The sequence below is a fragment of the Triplophysa rosa genome, linkage group LG6 (assembly GCF_024868665.1).
Source record: "Triplophysa rosa linkage group LG6, Trosa_1v2, whole genome shotgun sequence".
Classification (NCBI taxonomy): Eukaryota; Metazoa; Chordata; class Actinopteri; order Cypriniformes; family Nemacheilidae; genus Triplophysa; species Triplophysa rosa.
This window is the reverse complement of record NC_079895.1, coordinates 2,175,943-2,191,412: the sequence shown is the minus strand read 5'-3', so window position 1 is coordinate 2,191,412 and position 15,470 is coordinate 2,175,943. Positions and strand designations below refer to the sequence as shown.

At 38.6% G+C, this 15,470-nt stretch overlaps 1 protein-coding gene across 5 annotated transcripts in view; it reads right to left on the bottom strand.

Moving 5' to 3' along the window:
* Positions 1-246: 246 nt before the first annotated feature.
* grb14 (growth factor receptor-bound protein 14) overlaps positions 247-15,470 on the bottom strand; it is a 58,326-nt gene continuing 43,102 nt past the window's right edge. For 3 of the 5 annotated variants that reach the window (XM_057336140.1, XM_057336142.1, XM_057336144.1), the window contains 12 exons: positions 14,413-14,569; positions 12,148-12,269; positions 11,540-11,614; positions 9,654-9,791; positions 6,703-6,813; positions 5,864-5,959; positions 5,335-5,397; positions 5,012-5,128; positions 4,710-4,779; positions 3,817-3,904; positions 3,520-3,613; positions 247-3,433 (listed from right to left, as the gene is read on the bottom strand). In XM_057336140.1, the coding sequence (XP_057192123.1) occupies positions 3,287-3,433; positions 3,520-3,613; positions 3,817-3,904; positions 4,710-4,779; positions 5,012-5,128; positions 5,335-5,397; positions 5,864-5,959; positions 6,703-6,813; positions 9,654-9,791; positions 11,540-11,614; positions 12,148-12,269; positions 14,413-14,569 (1,278 nt within the window). In that variant the 3' untranslated portion in view covers positions 247-3,286. Of the gene's footprint in view, positions 3,434-3,519; positions 3,614-3,816; positions 3,905-4,709; positions 4,780-5,011; positions 5,129-5,334; positions 5,398-5,863; positions 5,960-6,702; positions 6,814-9,653; positions 9,792-11,539; positions 11,615-12,147; positions 12,270-14,412; positions 14,570-14,899; positions 15,138-15,470 lie in introns of those variants that run through there. The other 2 variants (XM_057336143.1, XM_057336141.1) reach the window with 2 other exon arrangements.

Genomic DNA, 15,470 nt, shown 5'->3' with positions numbered 1-15,470 from the left:
GTCTCGCCGGCTCCGCCCAGACCCCCTGGGTTCTGCCCATATAAATCTCATTTAATGCCACTTCAGACATAATTTCTTTCATGGCTACTTTGAACCTACGTAAATATTGGGGACACCTCCAGCCAGCACTTTAACACAAATGAATTGTGTTATTTGACCATGCACAATTGTGTTTGTACTGTAACATAATTTATAAACATAGTAAAACAGCACATATAAGTACATATAAGATAAGAGGTCATCGTGGATGGATGGAGCAAGGTGTTTCAAGTTTATTTGCTGTCAGTGTCATTAAACAAACTGGAAATAAAAGGTAGAGTGAGTTTTCCATTTACATAAAATAACAGAAATAAAAAATGCAAAAAAAAGTCTAGCACTGAAAAAGTAACCAACACACACACACACACACACACACACACACGCACACACACACACACACACACACACACAGAACGGCGAGTGAATGTTCACTAAACATTGGAGTCAGAAAATGACTGAGTTCTTTGATCAGATACAGGCTTTTGATTTGATCCGATTTCAATGCAGGCAATACGACTGTGGGTGGGTTTCCACTCCGATACAATCAGAAAATCACAAGCACATCTGCTGTAATTGATCTTTGCTCTTGAAAAGAACACGATACAGTACATAATCATGGTCATTTCATTTCACCTACAATCCAGCATTCAGACAGACGCAGATCCATGTACTAGGATGGATATGACGGCAATAACAGACACAAAATATCCTTAAAACATCATCATGAAATAAAACGAACAGTCGGAGAAAAGGAATCGTATCGTACTGGATAAGCATGACGAAAAGAAATCAAGTTCCCAGTGTTTCAACTACAGTGCAATTACAACCTTGACCATCTGAACGATTTTTAATGGTTTTGTGATCCCCCCCCCATTTTTGTTTTAATACACGGCTGTAAAACAATTGATCATATTGCGACATTGTACAAGTCATTCTACAAGAAACATACACAGAAAAGATCAAAGACTGAGAAAACGCGGTTGATTCGTTTCTACAAAACAGCCCAGTGGACGTGATGAATGTGCAGTTCTTAAATGGCACTTTCCACAAAAAAGTAAAGAGTCATCGGTGCTTAAGATTTAGAAAACGTTCATCATCAACCTCACGAGGTTAAACCAACATGACATCAGCTGTTTAGTCGTCCGTTTATTTTTTAAGAGGTCTGTAACGTTTGGAACCCCGTTATCAAATTTTAAGACTGAGGTCTACTTACAGATAAAAACCTGATTGGTGTGATAGTTTGGGACCACGTGTTGGTTAATAATCTTCAGGAAATGTGAGCCAGTCTGTATAAACCAGGCTAAAGTCTCAAATCTAATTCTGAGATAAGCATCAAAGTTTGATTTTCACTGGGGTTTCAATATTTGATGTGTCCTTACTCGGTCAGTATTGAAGATACAAAGGTTACACTTTCACAAAATGTTCTTTACAGTATTATGTTACATTTTAAAAATATATAGTTTGTCATTTGTTATGCTTTTTAAAACCTTTGGTAACAGGGTTGATTGGTTGAGCACATTGAATGCATGTGTGGGAATGAGATTCTTGACTTTGGGTTGAAAAAACTTCATTTGGTTTGTGTGCAAAAACATCACAATTAAAAATGAGAATCATAATTAATGTTCAAAATCACCAACTTTTCATTTAGAAAAAGCCAACGTACCCAGGATTTATGGCTCCAATGCTTCGAAAAAGTTAATGAATATTTGTGGACAGTGCCCAATCATTCCATTTTGTTCAAGCCATTTCATAATTATTATTACAATAATTTGTTCAATGTTTATGTTTTAATCTACATCTTTGTTTTTGCACCATTATATTGGACATTAAGAAAGAACATTGCTTCTTCGTTTTTTTTAGATGAACTACGCAGGATCTCATAAAAAAAACTGCACATGCAGCATGTTTTAACAACCGCTTTCATCATTTCACCATAACAAATGTACCAATTCAGGTCTAAAACACCATTTACCTGAATTCTGCCACGTGTCTATAAAAAAATCAATTTCAATGTACAACAATTGTGAGTTCTGTGATCATCGATAAGTCACATGATTATTCTCACACGCTCTTCGTCCGAGCGCACAGCTCTTCCATGTAAACCGCATGATATCGTAGGCCCGTCGCTGTCATTGGGAGGAAATGATACGTTCCACGGCACGGAGAGTCTAACGTCAAGCATCGCCCACGGCAAACACAATTGTGCCATCTATGGCATGCACGTACATGAATCTTTTGCAACAAGCATGTCCGTGTGTAACAAATACCTGAATTTTTGGACACATGACTAAAAGAGTAAAACGTAACCCTCTGGAAAACAGCAAAAACGTTTCAGCTTATATATTTAGGTTATGGCTATACCATGTCTTGTAAGCCAGGTGCACACCGTGCGATGTTTATCTGTCTTACGATTGTTGCTTTTAAGATTGTACGATGTGACTCCAGTGAGTAAAAGCCAAAGCGGATTGTGCGGCATCAACCATCTTGGATGTCAAACTGTACCGTGTACATCTTTAGGGCTTTGGTCACGATTGTCAATGTTGGACGTTTAATAGCTTTAAACACATCTGACATCCTCTTTCAAAAAATCGAAACGGTACAGCTAAACCCTCGCTCTCATGTCAACAATGTGTCGTCAAAAAAATACAAAATAAAAGATAAAAAAAACTGGAGTGTCAGGAGTCTGTTCATGATTCTCAAGGTAAGTTTGATAGTATAGTTATCGTTTTTATAAGATTAATCAAATCTAAACAAATGAATTAAAGATTGTTGATTTTGCCCTACGAAGTACAGTACAAACCTGGCAACCATCGTTCAGTGTACACCCAGCTTTAGTTCGTTCACACCACTACATGTCAAAGTGAGCTTTGTTCGGTAGCTTAATAAGGTGGTTTCAGGAAATAGTAGCTGCAAAATTACGCTACAAGTTCCCGTTTACATCCACACCGCAAATGATTATCCCTCCATCAGGGTCCTGAAAAGTCTACGCGTCACACACGCTCTCTTCTAATATCAAGCAGACAGCACCAGTCTTTCATAAATCAGTGAAGATACACTAAAGTTGATCAGGTCAGACCCCGATGCTCATCTCGGGGTGGACGGTGAAACCCTCCCGGATAAAGTGGGTGGTTTCCGCCGGTTGAGTTTCCCGTCCAAGGCACAAGCTGATGTCCGAAATATCCCCGCGTGTTTAAGGGCGCGGTGCGTTGCAGGGGTCCTCGGGAGCCTCTACGGGCCGTCCTGCGATTCAGAGGGTGATTCGTGCACAGTGATGTTTAAGCTTTGAGGGCAGAACGCCTCTGTTCAGCTGGTAAAACTCCACGAGCTGCAGCAGGTCAGTGAAACGCGTGTGTCCGTCGTCCAGACTGTAGAATAACTCGCCGCTCTCTTCGACCTGACGCCGTCGCAAACACATACACAAACAGCATTAAGACCAAATACATGTGATGTTTCATGTTGTTTTTTATGGTTCAGACTTACAGGTACGATCTGAAAGTGTTTGATCTTCTGCGTATGGCACAGTGACAGAACAAATGTCCTGGGGTTACTTTGGCTGTCCCTTACGAGAAAAAGCCTGAGGAGGTACAAATACGGTAAATAATGTCAATAAATAGAACTGTTTTAAAATACTCATATTAAGATCATGTAGAATGACATGAGAGTGTCCGAGTGAATGTAAATGTATTGTTAAAAGATGTCTGGCAAGACCTTTTAAGACAGAAAGGAAAATGAATCGATCGTCTTAAACCTTGAATTATCGGTTTGAAGTGAACATACCCATCAATGAGGCCGTGCTGCGTGATTAATTTCTGAGCCTCATCCCGGGACACTTTACTGTGAAACCACGGCTGAGCCACATGGATAGCTGGAGAAACACAGACATGACAGTAAGAAACAACTTATTTATTCTGTCTACTCATTAGTCTGGTGCGTAGATTCAATTCAAATGATTATTTGAATTACCTCCAGAGCACTTTTCACAATTTTACACTGCAAAGCACGTACAAATCCACATTACTACAGACAGTAGAGACAAAAAACCCCTGAAAATTATGTAAGAATTAAAAATAAAATAGATAAAAATGAAACAGGAAGTGCTTCTACACCAGTGTTTACATCTGGCGAAGTGCTCTATATGTACAACAGATAATGGACTAAACAACTAAGGAAAGCCACATTTCTGTCAAATTGTACTTGTAATAAACACTACTTGTCAAAAAAACGAGGTCTTATTCCACGGATAAAGTGAATAATCTCACGTTAAGCATTTTCTCCCGACCTCTGACAACATCGGAAGTTCATCGCTACGCTTGAGTCCATTACATAAATTAGTAAATTTATTTTCTAAACAGAAAGATGGCCAAATTAGCATTTCAAAGATGGACGGGGGTAAGAAATATCTGTCATTTCATACAAAGGCTCGAACCTACATCAGTTATTTATGGGAAGACAATGTATGTGCTAAATATATGTTCAATGTACTAAAGCGGAAAATACTTTTTCTGATTTATTTATTCAATTAGAATGAAAAATAATAAATAATTGTATTTTTATTGTGTGTATACTATCCTTGTGTACTGCGAGAAGAGTGTTCAAAGCGTGTTTCATATGTTGTGTATGGTTATGCACGTGATGTGTTAAACTAGAAATGATAAATGTGTGCATCTGACCTATGTTGGACATGGAGCTGTGAGTGGTAGAAGGACTGCCGTGAGAGCTCAACCTGTGACAGCTTTTCCTCTGGAGGAGAGAAAAAAATACACAAAAGCACACACACACACACACACACATTACACACCGTGTTACAAAACATCACAGCACCATACTGATCTGTGCGGCTGTGCAATGTAGCTAAAATTATACCTTCATATTTTCAGGTTTGATCATATTCGATATATATCCTAATATGAATGAATTTGCTCAGACATGGCATAAAAATAAATCTTGAGAGATTGAGGGAGGTATTTTATACCCGCCATGACAGGCCTTCTTCCACAGCCACTGAGAGCACCTCGGACGGGTTCTCGATCACTCGACTCTTGTGTCCTGAGAAGTCCATGGCCACCAGTGAGTTCTCCGAAATGCTCCTCTGCAAACACACAAACACCCCAGTAAATCTCACGTAAACATCAGCGTCTGACCTCTGTCCTGCTCTGATCGTCTCAAAGCCTTGATCTCACAGAACCGAAGAAGAGGTCAGGTTTTCTACACCAGCTGTTGAGGTGTATGTGACTATAAATGAAGTGGTTTAAACATTGTTTTGTGCTAAACAAACACGAGAGATTATGGACTCACCATAGGAGAACTCTTCTGCTTCTGATAGGGCTGGATGAAGTTCTGATAAAGCTGCATGCCATACTGCGAAGAAACCAAGAAAACATCATGACTGTTTCATAACCAGCAACCAACTTAAAACATTACCAGTTAAACCCAATCAACAACAAACAGATATTTGTATAAAAGCGATCAAAGGGGACAAATAACTTTCAATGCTACTTTCAAATGTTAAATAAATGATTAATACATATAGCGCAAGGCAATAATAGACAAAGGCTAAATGGCTAAATGACTAAATGTCATTTCATACCTGTATAAATAACTCTGTTCTGATGAACACAGAGAAAGATATGAAAGATATGTGTTAAAATTAATATTATTGTGTTAATATTACAATATTGTTTAACAGAACAAATAAATTCATGTAGATTTGAAACAACCTGAGGGTGAGCAAATGATGACAGAATTTTTATTTTTGGGTGAACTATCCCTTAAAAAAAAGAACGAAAAAAGAGAGAGAGAGAGAGAGAGAGAGAGACCTTCTCACCTTGAAGAGGCGCATGGCTGTAACCCAACACGTTCTTGTCTGCTCATCATCTGCACACAGCAGCTTCAGGTCACGTGCAGCATTCGACTTACTTGCCTATAGAAGAAAAAAGGACTTTTCTTTCTTATAAAACTTTAAAACAAATCCTAGGTCCAAGTATGGAGTCACAGTCCACACTGGTGATTTAAACTAAACTCGTTACTCTTTTCTCACAGTGAATTTCGCAACACATTTGTTTGCTGTAGGAAAATGGTTACATTTCAGAACAGTCTAGCGACAAAATACAGTATTTGATCTGTTTACTGAGCTCAAAAACGATACAAACAGAAGTCAGATTAATACCCCCTCTCCACCCACACATTAAAAAATATATATTATAACAAAATAAATATAGGATACATGTTGTGTTGTCTGAATTTAACAGTAATTTACACAACCAAAAGTAAAATACAGTAACAGTAACTTTATGAGAAGACCAGAAAAATGCAACCAGAGGCGAAGGCTCAATTCAAGATATCACTTTAGGAGACGACTTGGTTGTCAATGAAGTGAAATATCAGCTTAGATGTGATTATGTGTTTGATAAACACCACGCCAAATCTTTAATGAAACTGTATGTTTATTTATATTGCACTTTCACATGTAATGTCTGACCACAGATCAACACTGTAGAAACATTACAAAGGTCAGAGAAGATAAGAAGCCAGACAGATTGTTTGATTATGATTGTTTATAACTCATAAATCTGAGACTGTATTGGGCTGATTACATGATAAAACTCGCTGCGATCGTGTATGATGACGGCGTGTAGCAGCTTGAAGTGATTTAATGTCCGTTACCTTCACACAGAATCCGTAGTCTGTCGGGGCGCTGTAAACTTTCCTGCCGTTTAATAATGTGTAGACCTCACTCTCGCTGAACTCACAAATAAACTGGAGGTGTCTCGGTTCCTACAAAGGGAATAGAATTATGATCCAATATCAAAATATGAATTGAAATCCTCAAACATACAACTGATTTATATGCCTAACTTCAGTGCATTAAAGATTATATAAACAAAACGTGATCAAATAAATGATAAAACACATACACACAAGCATTCCTCCAAAACTTGTAATCTTTAAAAATGTATTTCCTTGAATATTTTTTTAAGTCACGGCTACGAGCACATAATCTAATCTAAAGACTACTGCAAAAAATAGTATTTCTTCGTCTTGTTTTCTTATATTCTTTCTAAAAACTTAAGCAAAACGATTTACAGATATTATGACTTAACGATATTTAGTCAGTTTCTGAAAAGAATACAAATGTAAAGTTAAGTTTATACTTAACACAAGAAAAAATATATGCCGATTGGGTTAACCAAATTCAAAGAATTGAAGTTTTTTTATTTCCCCATTGGTAGATATTGTTTGGTTATTTTAAGCATTATTTCGTTTTTTTCATTCTGGCTTTCAAGCAAATATATTCTGACTTAACCATTTTTATGATATTTGTACTTTTTATAATAGTTAGTAGATTGTACAAACTATTGAGTTTATAGAGCACACAATGGTATTTTCATATGTGAATCTTGCCCTGATCTACCAGACGCGTGTGATGGGCGCGTGCTCGCATGCCATCTGACCGCGAGTCCCAACATTAAGCTTGAGCTTTAACTCGGGATAAACTCCCACATGAGAGCTATGCAGAACATCTCTCAAACCATCAGGACACAAGACACATGCGGTGAATCTGTAACGTAATATAGAGACGAAATGAGTGCCCATTGACGGTCACTCAGAGACGTGTGCAGGGTGAGGAGAGAAGCATCTGTTCATACTGACATTATTCAAACATATTATTATTATTTGTTTTAAATATTTTCCAGAAATTCCAAACACATGATCTGATGAATGTCTAGTGTCTTCTCTTTCAGACCGAGCTCTCAGTTCCAGCGAGGGTGTAATATGCATATCCATGACGAGAGAAACACGGAAACATGCCGCAATGGCAGGAGCTTTATCTCAACAACCACTAGTGAAGCGAGTCGAGAGAAAACTGAGACACACAGAGAGAGACGACACACAAAGACAGGCTTTGTCTCACCTCCATACATCTCAGTTCTCTCATTTACACACACACCAAGATAGAGAAGAAACTACACTACTGACCTACAGTATAGACAGACAAAAACACTATGACTGCAACACTGAAAAAATATATATATTTCTTACTTAGTATTCTTGTTTTCCCACACAAATAACAAAAAAATCTAAAATCAAAATACATTTACTTGAGAAGCAAAATGACAGATAATAAGTTTGCATGAAAAATAATGCAATTATTGTCAGAGCCAGGTGGTCGAGTGGTTCGTGCTCCGACATGTGGCGCCGGTGCATCCTGGGTGACCCGAGTTAGGGTCCCGGCTCGTGGTCCTTTCCCGACCCTACCCCCTCTCTCTCATCCACTTTGCTTCCTGTCCTCTCTGAAAAGAGTCTCTCTCTGTCAAATAAAGGCAAAACGCCAAAAAATAAATCTTTAAAAAAAAAAAATAATAATAATGCAATTATCAAAATTAAATTCATTCCTAAAACAAGAAAAAAATATCTGCCAATGGAGTAAGAGAAATAGAATTAAAACATGTTTACATCTTTATTAAGTATTTAATTGCAATTGGCAGATTTTTGTTTTGTTTTAAGAAAAATAAAAAATTGAAATAGGTTTTACGTCCTTATTAAGAATTTCATTTTAAGTTGATTTCTCTTACCACATTGGCAGATATTTTTGCTTGTTTTAAGCATAAACCGAATTAAGTTTGATTTAGTCGTTAGTTAGAATTAGTTTTGATTTAGAATTTTTTTTAGAAACCAAACTAATATCTTGGATCATTATGCTTCTCAAGTACATTTATTGTGATTTAAGATTTTTTTATATTTGTACTGGAAAACACAACAAAAGAAAGAAATTCAGTTAATGGCAAAAAAGACGAATCACGCCACGTCGTCTCAGCTGAATTAAAGCAACTGCTTTTTTATTTTGTTCTGTGAAGTATTTTGCAAATGATTTACCATGCCCTGATCATTACGATGTGACGGTAAAGCTTCATCTTTTTTCTAATAGTTACAGTATACTTATTTACGTTTTACATCATATAAATTCATACGAATTAGCAATCTCGTAACAAATCCAGGCCAGAAGTCTCTGGTGATTAAAACATCTCTTTTTACTGACAGTATTAGCAGACAAGTCACATTACCCATTAAACACATTTCAAAAAAGACAATTGGCTAAAAAGGACAAATAAAACTGTCCATAGCTGAAGAAACAGCCTTAAATCATGAAGTGAAGAGCGAGGACTTCGCATGTCTCAAACAAAAGCTCTGTTGTGGTAAGAACAATGAAAAAGCAGAAGACGCCGGTTGGCACAGCTCAACTGTTGTGTGACTGCAAGGGTTCGGGGCTGGAAGTGTTACACAAAATCCGGCTCTACCAGTTTTACTGAGCTAAGCCCCATAAAGCCGCTCTGTTAGATCTAACCATCCCATCTCAAAACAAGTGACTGCAGAACTCGAGCGAACCTTTATAAACCGAGGGCTCCGTATAATCTGTCTAATATAGACAGGCGGTGCAGCTCACCTTTAAGGGATCTTATGAGTAAGAGCAAGTGGTATTGTGAATGATTAAAGCTAATCCCTGCAGACTCCGTGGCGTTGAGATCTGAAGATGGAAAGTTTTCACCGTCTAACTGCACGCAGAAACCCAGCAGACGCTGGAAATCGCCCGGTGCCGCGTGAAGATTTCAACCGACCTTTGATGTGCCCTTGTTGGAGAAGTACAATCCTGATCTTCTCAGAACAAAGTAGAACTTCTTCCAAGACTTCCTGCCGTGTTCTTTAGCGTGGAGGTACCCGTGGATCTCGGGACAGGAGCTGGAACTGAGGAAGGTCTGCGGGTGGAACGTCAGTAGTCACATTAACAATGGTCTCTTATAAAGTTCATTTGACTAAATGCACCAAATAATCGCATTTTTAGACAGTTTTAATTTATGAGTACTTCTACAGTGGCATCAATAACTGAAAACTTTGGTTTTGGTGTAATTGTGCACTTAAAATAGAGGTCTGCATTCCCGCAGGACCCGATATGAAATTTTGCAGCGCGGGATACATTTTTTCAGATAAAAGTTCGGTAGCGGTCGGGAGCGGGTCTTTGGACGGGAGCCCACTCCCGACATCCTTCTAACTGACCACATGTACAGCCTGATCAGAGGACTGTGTTATGCATGTGCTGCGCGTGTGGACCAGTTCTTACTCCGTTATAAGTCTAATTTGCACGTGTCAGCCCCCAGACAGAGCGGGGAAGGACCTTAGAGAAGAGAGAGAGAGCATTCGTGTTTTTTGGAGGGGCGTCGGTCATCAGGACATTTCTAGCATGGATGTTAAATAGTTAGGTAAAAAAAGCGATTTAATTTTACACGAGATAGCTATAAGCCAAAGGGTTTCGTTGATTCGTGAATAAAAGTGAAAGACGTCATATTTAACGTATTACATTTATTTTTCTCTATGACCTTTTGTCTACTGTATTGACATTAAAGATCGCGTATCACAGGCAGTTTCTGCCAATCTCATATTAATCTTGAGTGCCTGTACAGTAGTATTGCATACGTCGTATCTTCGAAGAGGATTTAGTTTGATCATATTTATAAAAGAGAGATACAGCTGTAGGATTATTTCCGGAAAAACACGAGCTGCTAGAGGTGGGACTAGTGGGGAGAGTGGGATGGAACTACAGCACGAGCACACAACACATCATCACATCATCCCTTCGTGTTTTGTACATTATGCACGTACACGCCGATTGCCAACAAAACACAGACATACAGTTTGACTTAGTTTCACTTACCGCATGCAGTTCCGGCATCTTTTAGCGCTGGGACCACCGCCATCTATCAGTTTCAAACGATCTCCAAATCCAGCGTTATATCCATCGTTTATATAACATCCATCACTGAGATGCCGTGAACCAACAGACGCACCTAAACTAACACTATCGCAAGAGTAACCAGCTGCAGCGTAGTGCAGCCCATCTTGACGCAGCGCAGATAATCTTGATGGTAAGCGGGTCTCGCTCGTCAGTTGGCTCATGGGGAAGTGTATCAAGTACAGAAATACTACGTCATACGTCCAACTCGTTTTTTAACAAGTTGACCATGTTAAGCATGAGAAGCCAGCACGTTTAACAGTGTAAGGAAGTCAGAATGCATGACATAGCATGATAGCTCCGCTTTAAAATGTAAGAACAATTTTGTATATTGACAAGACAAAAAAAAATAAGTGATAAGGTTTTTGTCGAGCTTACATTTTATATTTGTTATGGAGAAATTTAAATGTGAGATCTGGAAACGTGATCTAAATTTAGCGGGATCCGTCAGGTCGGGACGAAAATCATTCTAAGCAGATAGCGGGCGAACAGTGAACACAGAGTAAATTTTTAGCGGGAGCGGAAATAAAACTTAGCGGGTGGAAAGAAAAAAACAGTCCCGCGCAACCTCTGGTTCAAAATATCCTTTTTTGTCTTCCACAAAATACGTGTTTTGAATATCAGGGTGAATAAATGATGACAGAATCTTTAAGGTAAATTATCACTTTAATATTATTCATATAAGTAATAATAATAGCGTAAGAAAAAGTTTGTCACCTGGATTAGTTGTGAGTGGTTCATGACTCCATTGGTTTCACTTGATACAGACACCATGTGCTCAGGAAAAAAATCCTGCGAAAACCCAAACATCACATACAAAACACAATGACTTCTGTTTCCACAAACACAATCTGACAAACAGGTCAGGTTTGAAAACTCTTAAATCACTGATACAGTATTTTACTAAGCGCTACATGAAACCGTACTACGACCACAATGGTAAGCTTATAACAATGATTTAGTTGATAGAAGTTGATCTGTCGGATGCGATTTCATGGAAAATGTCAGTTGGATGTCATCGGACTTTAAACCACGGCAAGATACATAAAGTACATAAAGTAGCCTGCATTTTTAGATTTTGTAAAGAGATGGCGACAGAGGCAAAAATGATGTATTCCTGATTTAAACCATGCTTATTAAGATCTACAGATTCAGTTTTTAACGATGCTTGATTCCCATCCAGCACAATTACAAATCATGGGAAACCCTTTGGTGTGGCCATCTGTGCTTTCAGGTACGACTGAGAGCTTGACTAAAACTCTGTTCCCCAGCAAATCAATTGCACACGATGAGGATGCCATGCGTCCAGAAACACACAGACTCACAAGAGGCTTTTTGAAGAACTCGTATTTGGCATAATTCTTCCTGAAGTACAGACAGCAGTGCGAGTCCATTCCCCAACTCGACTGAACCTCCATCACCGGCTCATGGTCTTCTATGGTTCTCTCTGGAAAAAGAACAGATACACAAGGTTAGTATGTTCTCACCACTTGACGTATGGACACTATATGCTGACACTCATTCATGTGTATATGCAGTACATAAACATACGGATGACGTGTGATGCCTTCGATGTGTATTCAAGTCAACGTGAGACACAGAGCGCAAATTATTTGATCATGTACTGAACCCAAACGTTGATCATGAAATTGTATTGGCCATTATTGGTCAAGAGGTTGGAGGGGGGCATTTTTTTCCATTTATAAATAACGTGAAATGGTCTAGTTTGATTTCATGTTGACTTCATAGATTAATATAGTCCACACAAAGTAAATATTGCACACGCTGTTCAATAAACAAAACTTTTCCTGTAAAGCCCCGCCTTCTGTTCCATAAAAAAGATGTGATTTTACCATCAAAGCCTAAAAAATAAAACAACAGTTAATGTGTTATGTGTTACAGTGATTTTACCATAGTAAAGAGCTGTTTGAAGGCACAAGCAGCAACTGCCACGTAACAAACAAGCCATTAACGTTCAATGAACACTTATATTTATTATTAATACAAAGAGAAATGAACTAACGCAGCTGTGTGTTTTCTGCACTTTGCAAAAGCATCAAAGGCCTCTCGTCCAATCAGAATTCACCGTCAGAGCTGTCTGTTTTATAATACTGCGTTTGTTTTCAGCCCGGAGGTTTGGAGTCTGGCAGCAGCGTGGGCTTGACGGATGAATTATTATAACATTTTGCAAAAATTATGCTTTGATAATAATGAGCGACCTTCGAGGAGAGTGATGCGCAGGGCGCCCGTTACTTCATTTCACCATTTAATATTCTTCAGCTCCTGCGATCCTGAAAGCTATTTATTGACCATATAGAACACAGCCATCTGAAAGACTTGCGTTATCTAATACTCATTCATTCACGAAGCGTTTCGGAAGCGAGACGCCAGGAATGCTCGGACAGTGACAATGTCGTTTGCACTGGTTAGGATCTCAATTTCTCAGTGAGGCTGGTTAAAAGTTGTCTTGGCGTCTTTTACATTTTTCTTCTCAAAACTCATATTGGTGCATACTGGACTCAATAGGCGTGAAGATATTTATTTTATGTAATTATATGCACATCTATAAATTACAATTAGATAAGTCATGTATGAAGCTCGATGATGTTGTAAACACAAGACATTACAGTATTTTTACACATCAGGTCACTATTAAACAATGACGTGTGTGATTATATCGCTGTTGTCACCACTGTATAAAAACAATATTTATTCCATAACCACTCATTTAACCGTAATAAAGTATGTCACAGAGAAAAACACCCTTTATATCAGTCGATGTACTCTAAACGCAGGGCTGGGGCTGAGTCACGTCAAACGGACAAAGTTCATATTTTTGTATCTTTACTATAGTATTAAGTGTAGTCCTTACTGTTTCAACTAAAACCAATACATATTATCATGCAGGATGTCAATAAAGAAGAAAATTCATTAATTGAGTGAATACATTTATTCAGGGTGATGTTTCAATCCAGCCACTTTATATGGCAATGCCTTATATACACTATATATACAGCCGCAGAAAACATTGAGAATCCATTTCAAAGCACCATTTCAGATTTACTAAGTCTATTTATAGGTATGTTTTAGGTAGAATTATCATTTTTGTTTCATTCTGTGAACTAATAACGATATTTCTCTCAAATTTCTAATTAAAATATTGTTTCTATTTGCATTTATTTGCAGAAAATGAAAACTGGAGAAACAGGTGAAAATAACAGAAAAGATTCTGTGTATTTTTTCAGACCTCAAAAATGGCAAAGAAAACAAGTTCATATTCACTTTTAAGCAATACAACAGTTATATTTCTACATGTATTTAGGACAAGTTTAAAGTTTAAAGACAAGTTTATATTAGGACTGTCAACGTTAACGCGTGCGATTCATTTTTTTAGATTAACGCGTTAAAAATATTTAATGCCATTAACTCAACATCTGTTTCTTCTGTCATCAATAAGCACATTTTGTCTAGTATTTTCGCTTCCATTGTATGAACACAAAAACCACTGAGACATTTCTCAAAATATCTCCTTTTGTGTTCCACAGAAGAAAGAGTCATATACAGGTTTTGAACGAAAGAGAGCGGCTTACCGATGCCCAGATGTGGTATGTGTTCGAACAGAGTCCAGCTGTGGTCATCGACGCAGTGGTTCTTCAGGATGAACAGCTGGCAGATGTCCCGGGCAGTGATGTCACTGGGTACCTCCACAGCCCGGCTGGTATTATCTTCACTGTACACTTTGATTACCTGCAACGGAGCAAATTCAACACTTTGCTTTTGCCGAGTTCAAACATAAGCGTTTTGTCTTTCTGTGAAACGACATTTCACTTCACGTGCCATATACGCAACAACCCATCAATTCAAAGTGGGAACAGTGTGTTCTGTGGAAGTCATGAATGTTGCCTTTCATGAACGGCGGAGTTCACCGTCACGTTTCAGTAAAGCAGCAAACCTACAGTCCGATGAGCGGAAGAAGCCGCTGGCTACAGTATCTCTAAATCAAAGCTTAAATGATCCCACAGAGAAACAGTTTCGCATTTATTTCAGGAAGGAGTAAACCGGCGCAGAGCAACTTACCCCCGTGTTCGGCGAAGCGCAGGGCTGAGATTTCAGACCATCTCTGCAGCTTATGTAGGGATGAGTGCACAGCATTTTCAAACTTAAAACATAAACGCCAACCGTCTTGCTTTATCTGTCCCGTCTCTCTCTCTCCCTGCAGCTGAGCTCAAATGAGGTAATTACAGAGAGCACGCTCAGTTGCAGCCTCCGCTGCTGCATGTCACCCATGGTTCTGTCCAATCACCTGCTACCGTTTATCCAGCGGGGGTGAGTCCCGCGCCGTCTGCCCCCAACTCCCCCGCCCCCCTCACACACCAGAGAAGAGGGGGGTAGGGAGGAAAAGTCACAAGTTTTGCCGTTCACAGTCAAGCATGCAATTCTGCATCAATCCCAGCATGCAATTAGCAAGCTGCTGGTTAAATGCAAGACTGCCTGATGTCGTCAATGCTGACTGAAGGTACGCAAGGTTTAATCTAATGAGCTACAAAAACACACACCAGGAAAGGGCAAGAAAACGAGAGTTATATTATACAGTACGTAATATTTGAGATTAAATCTTATAAACCTATTTTAAAGATGGAAATAGGAT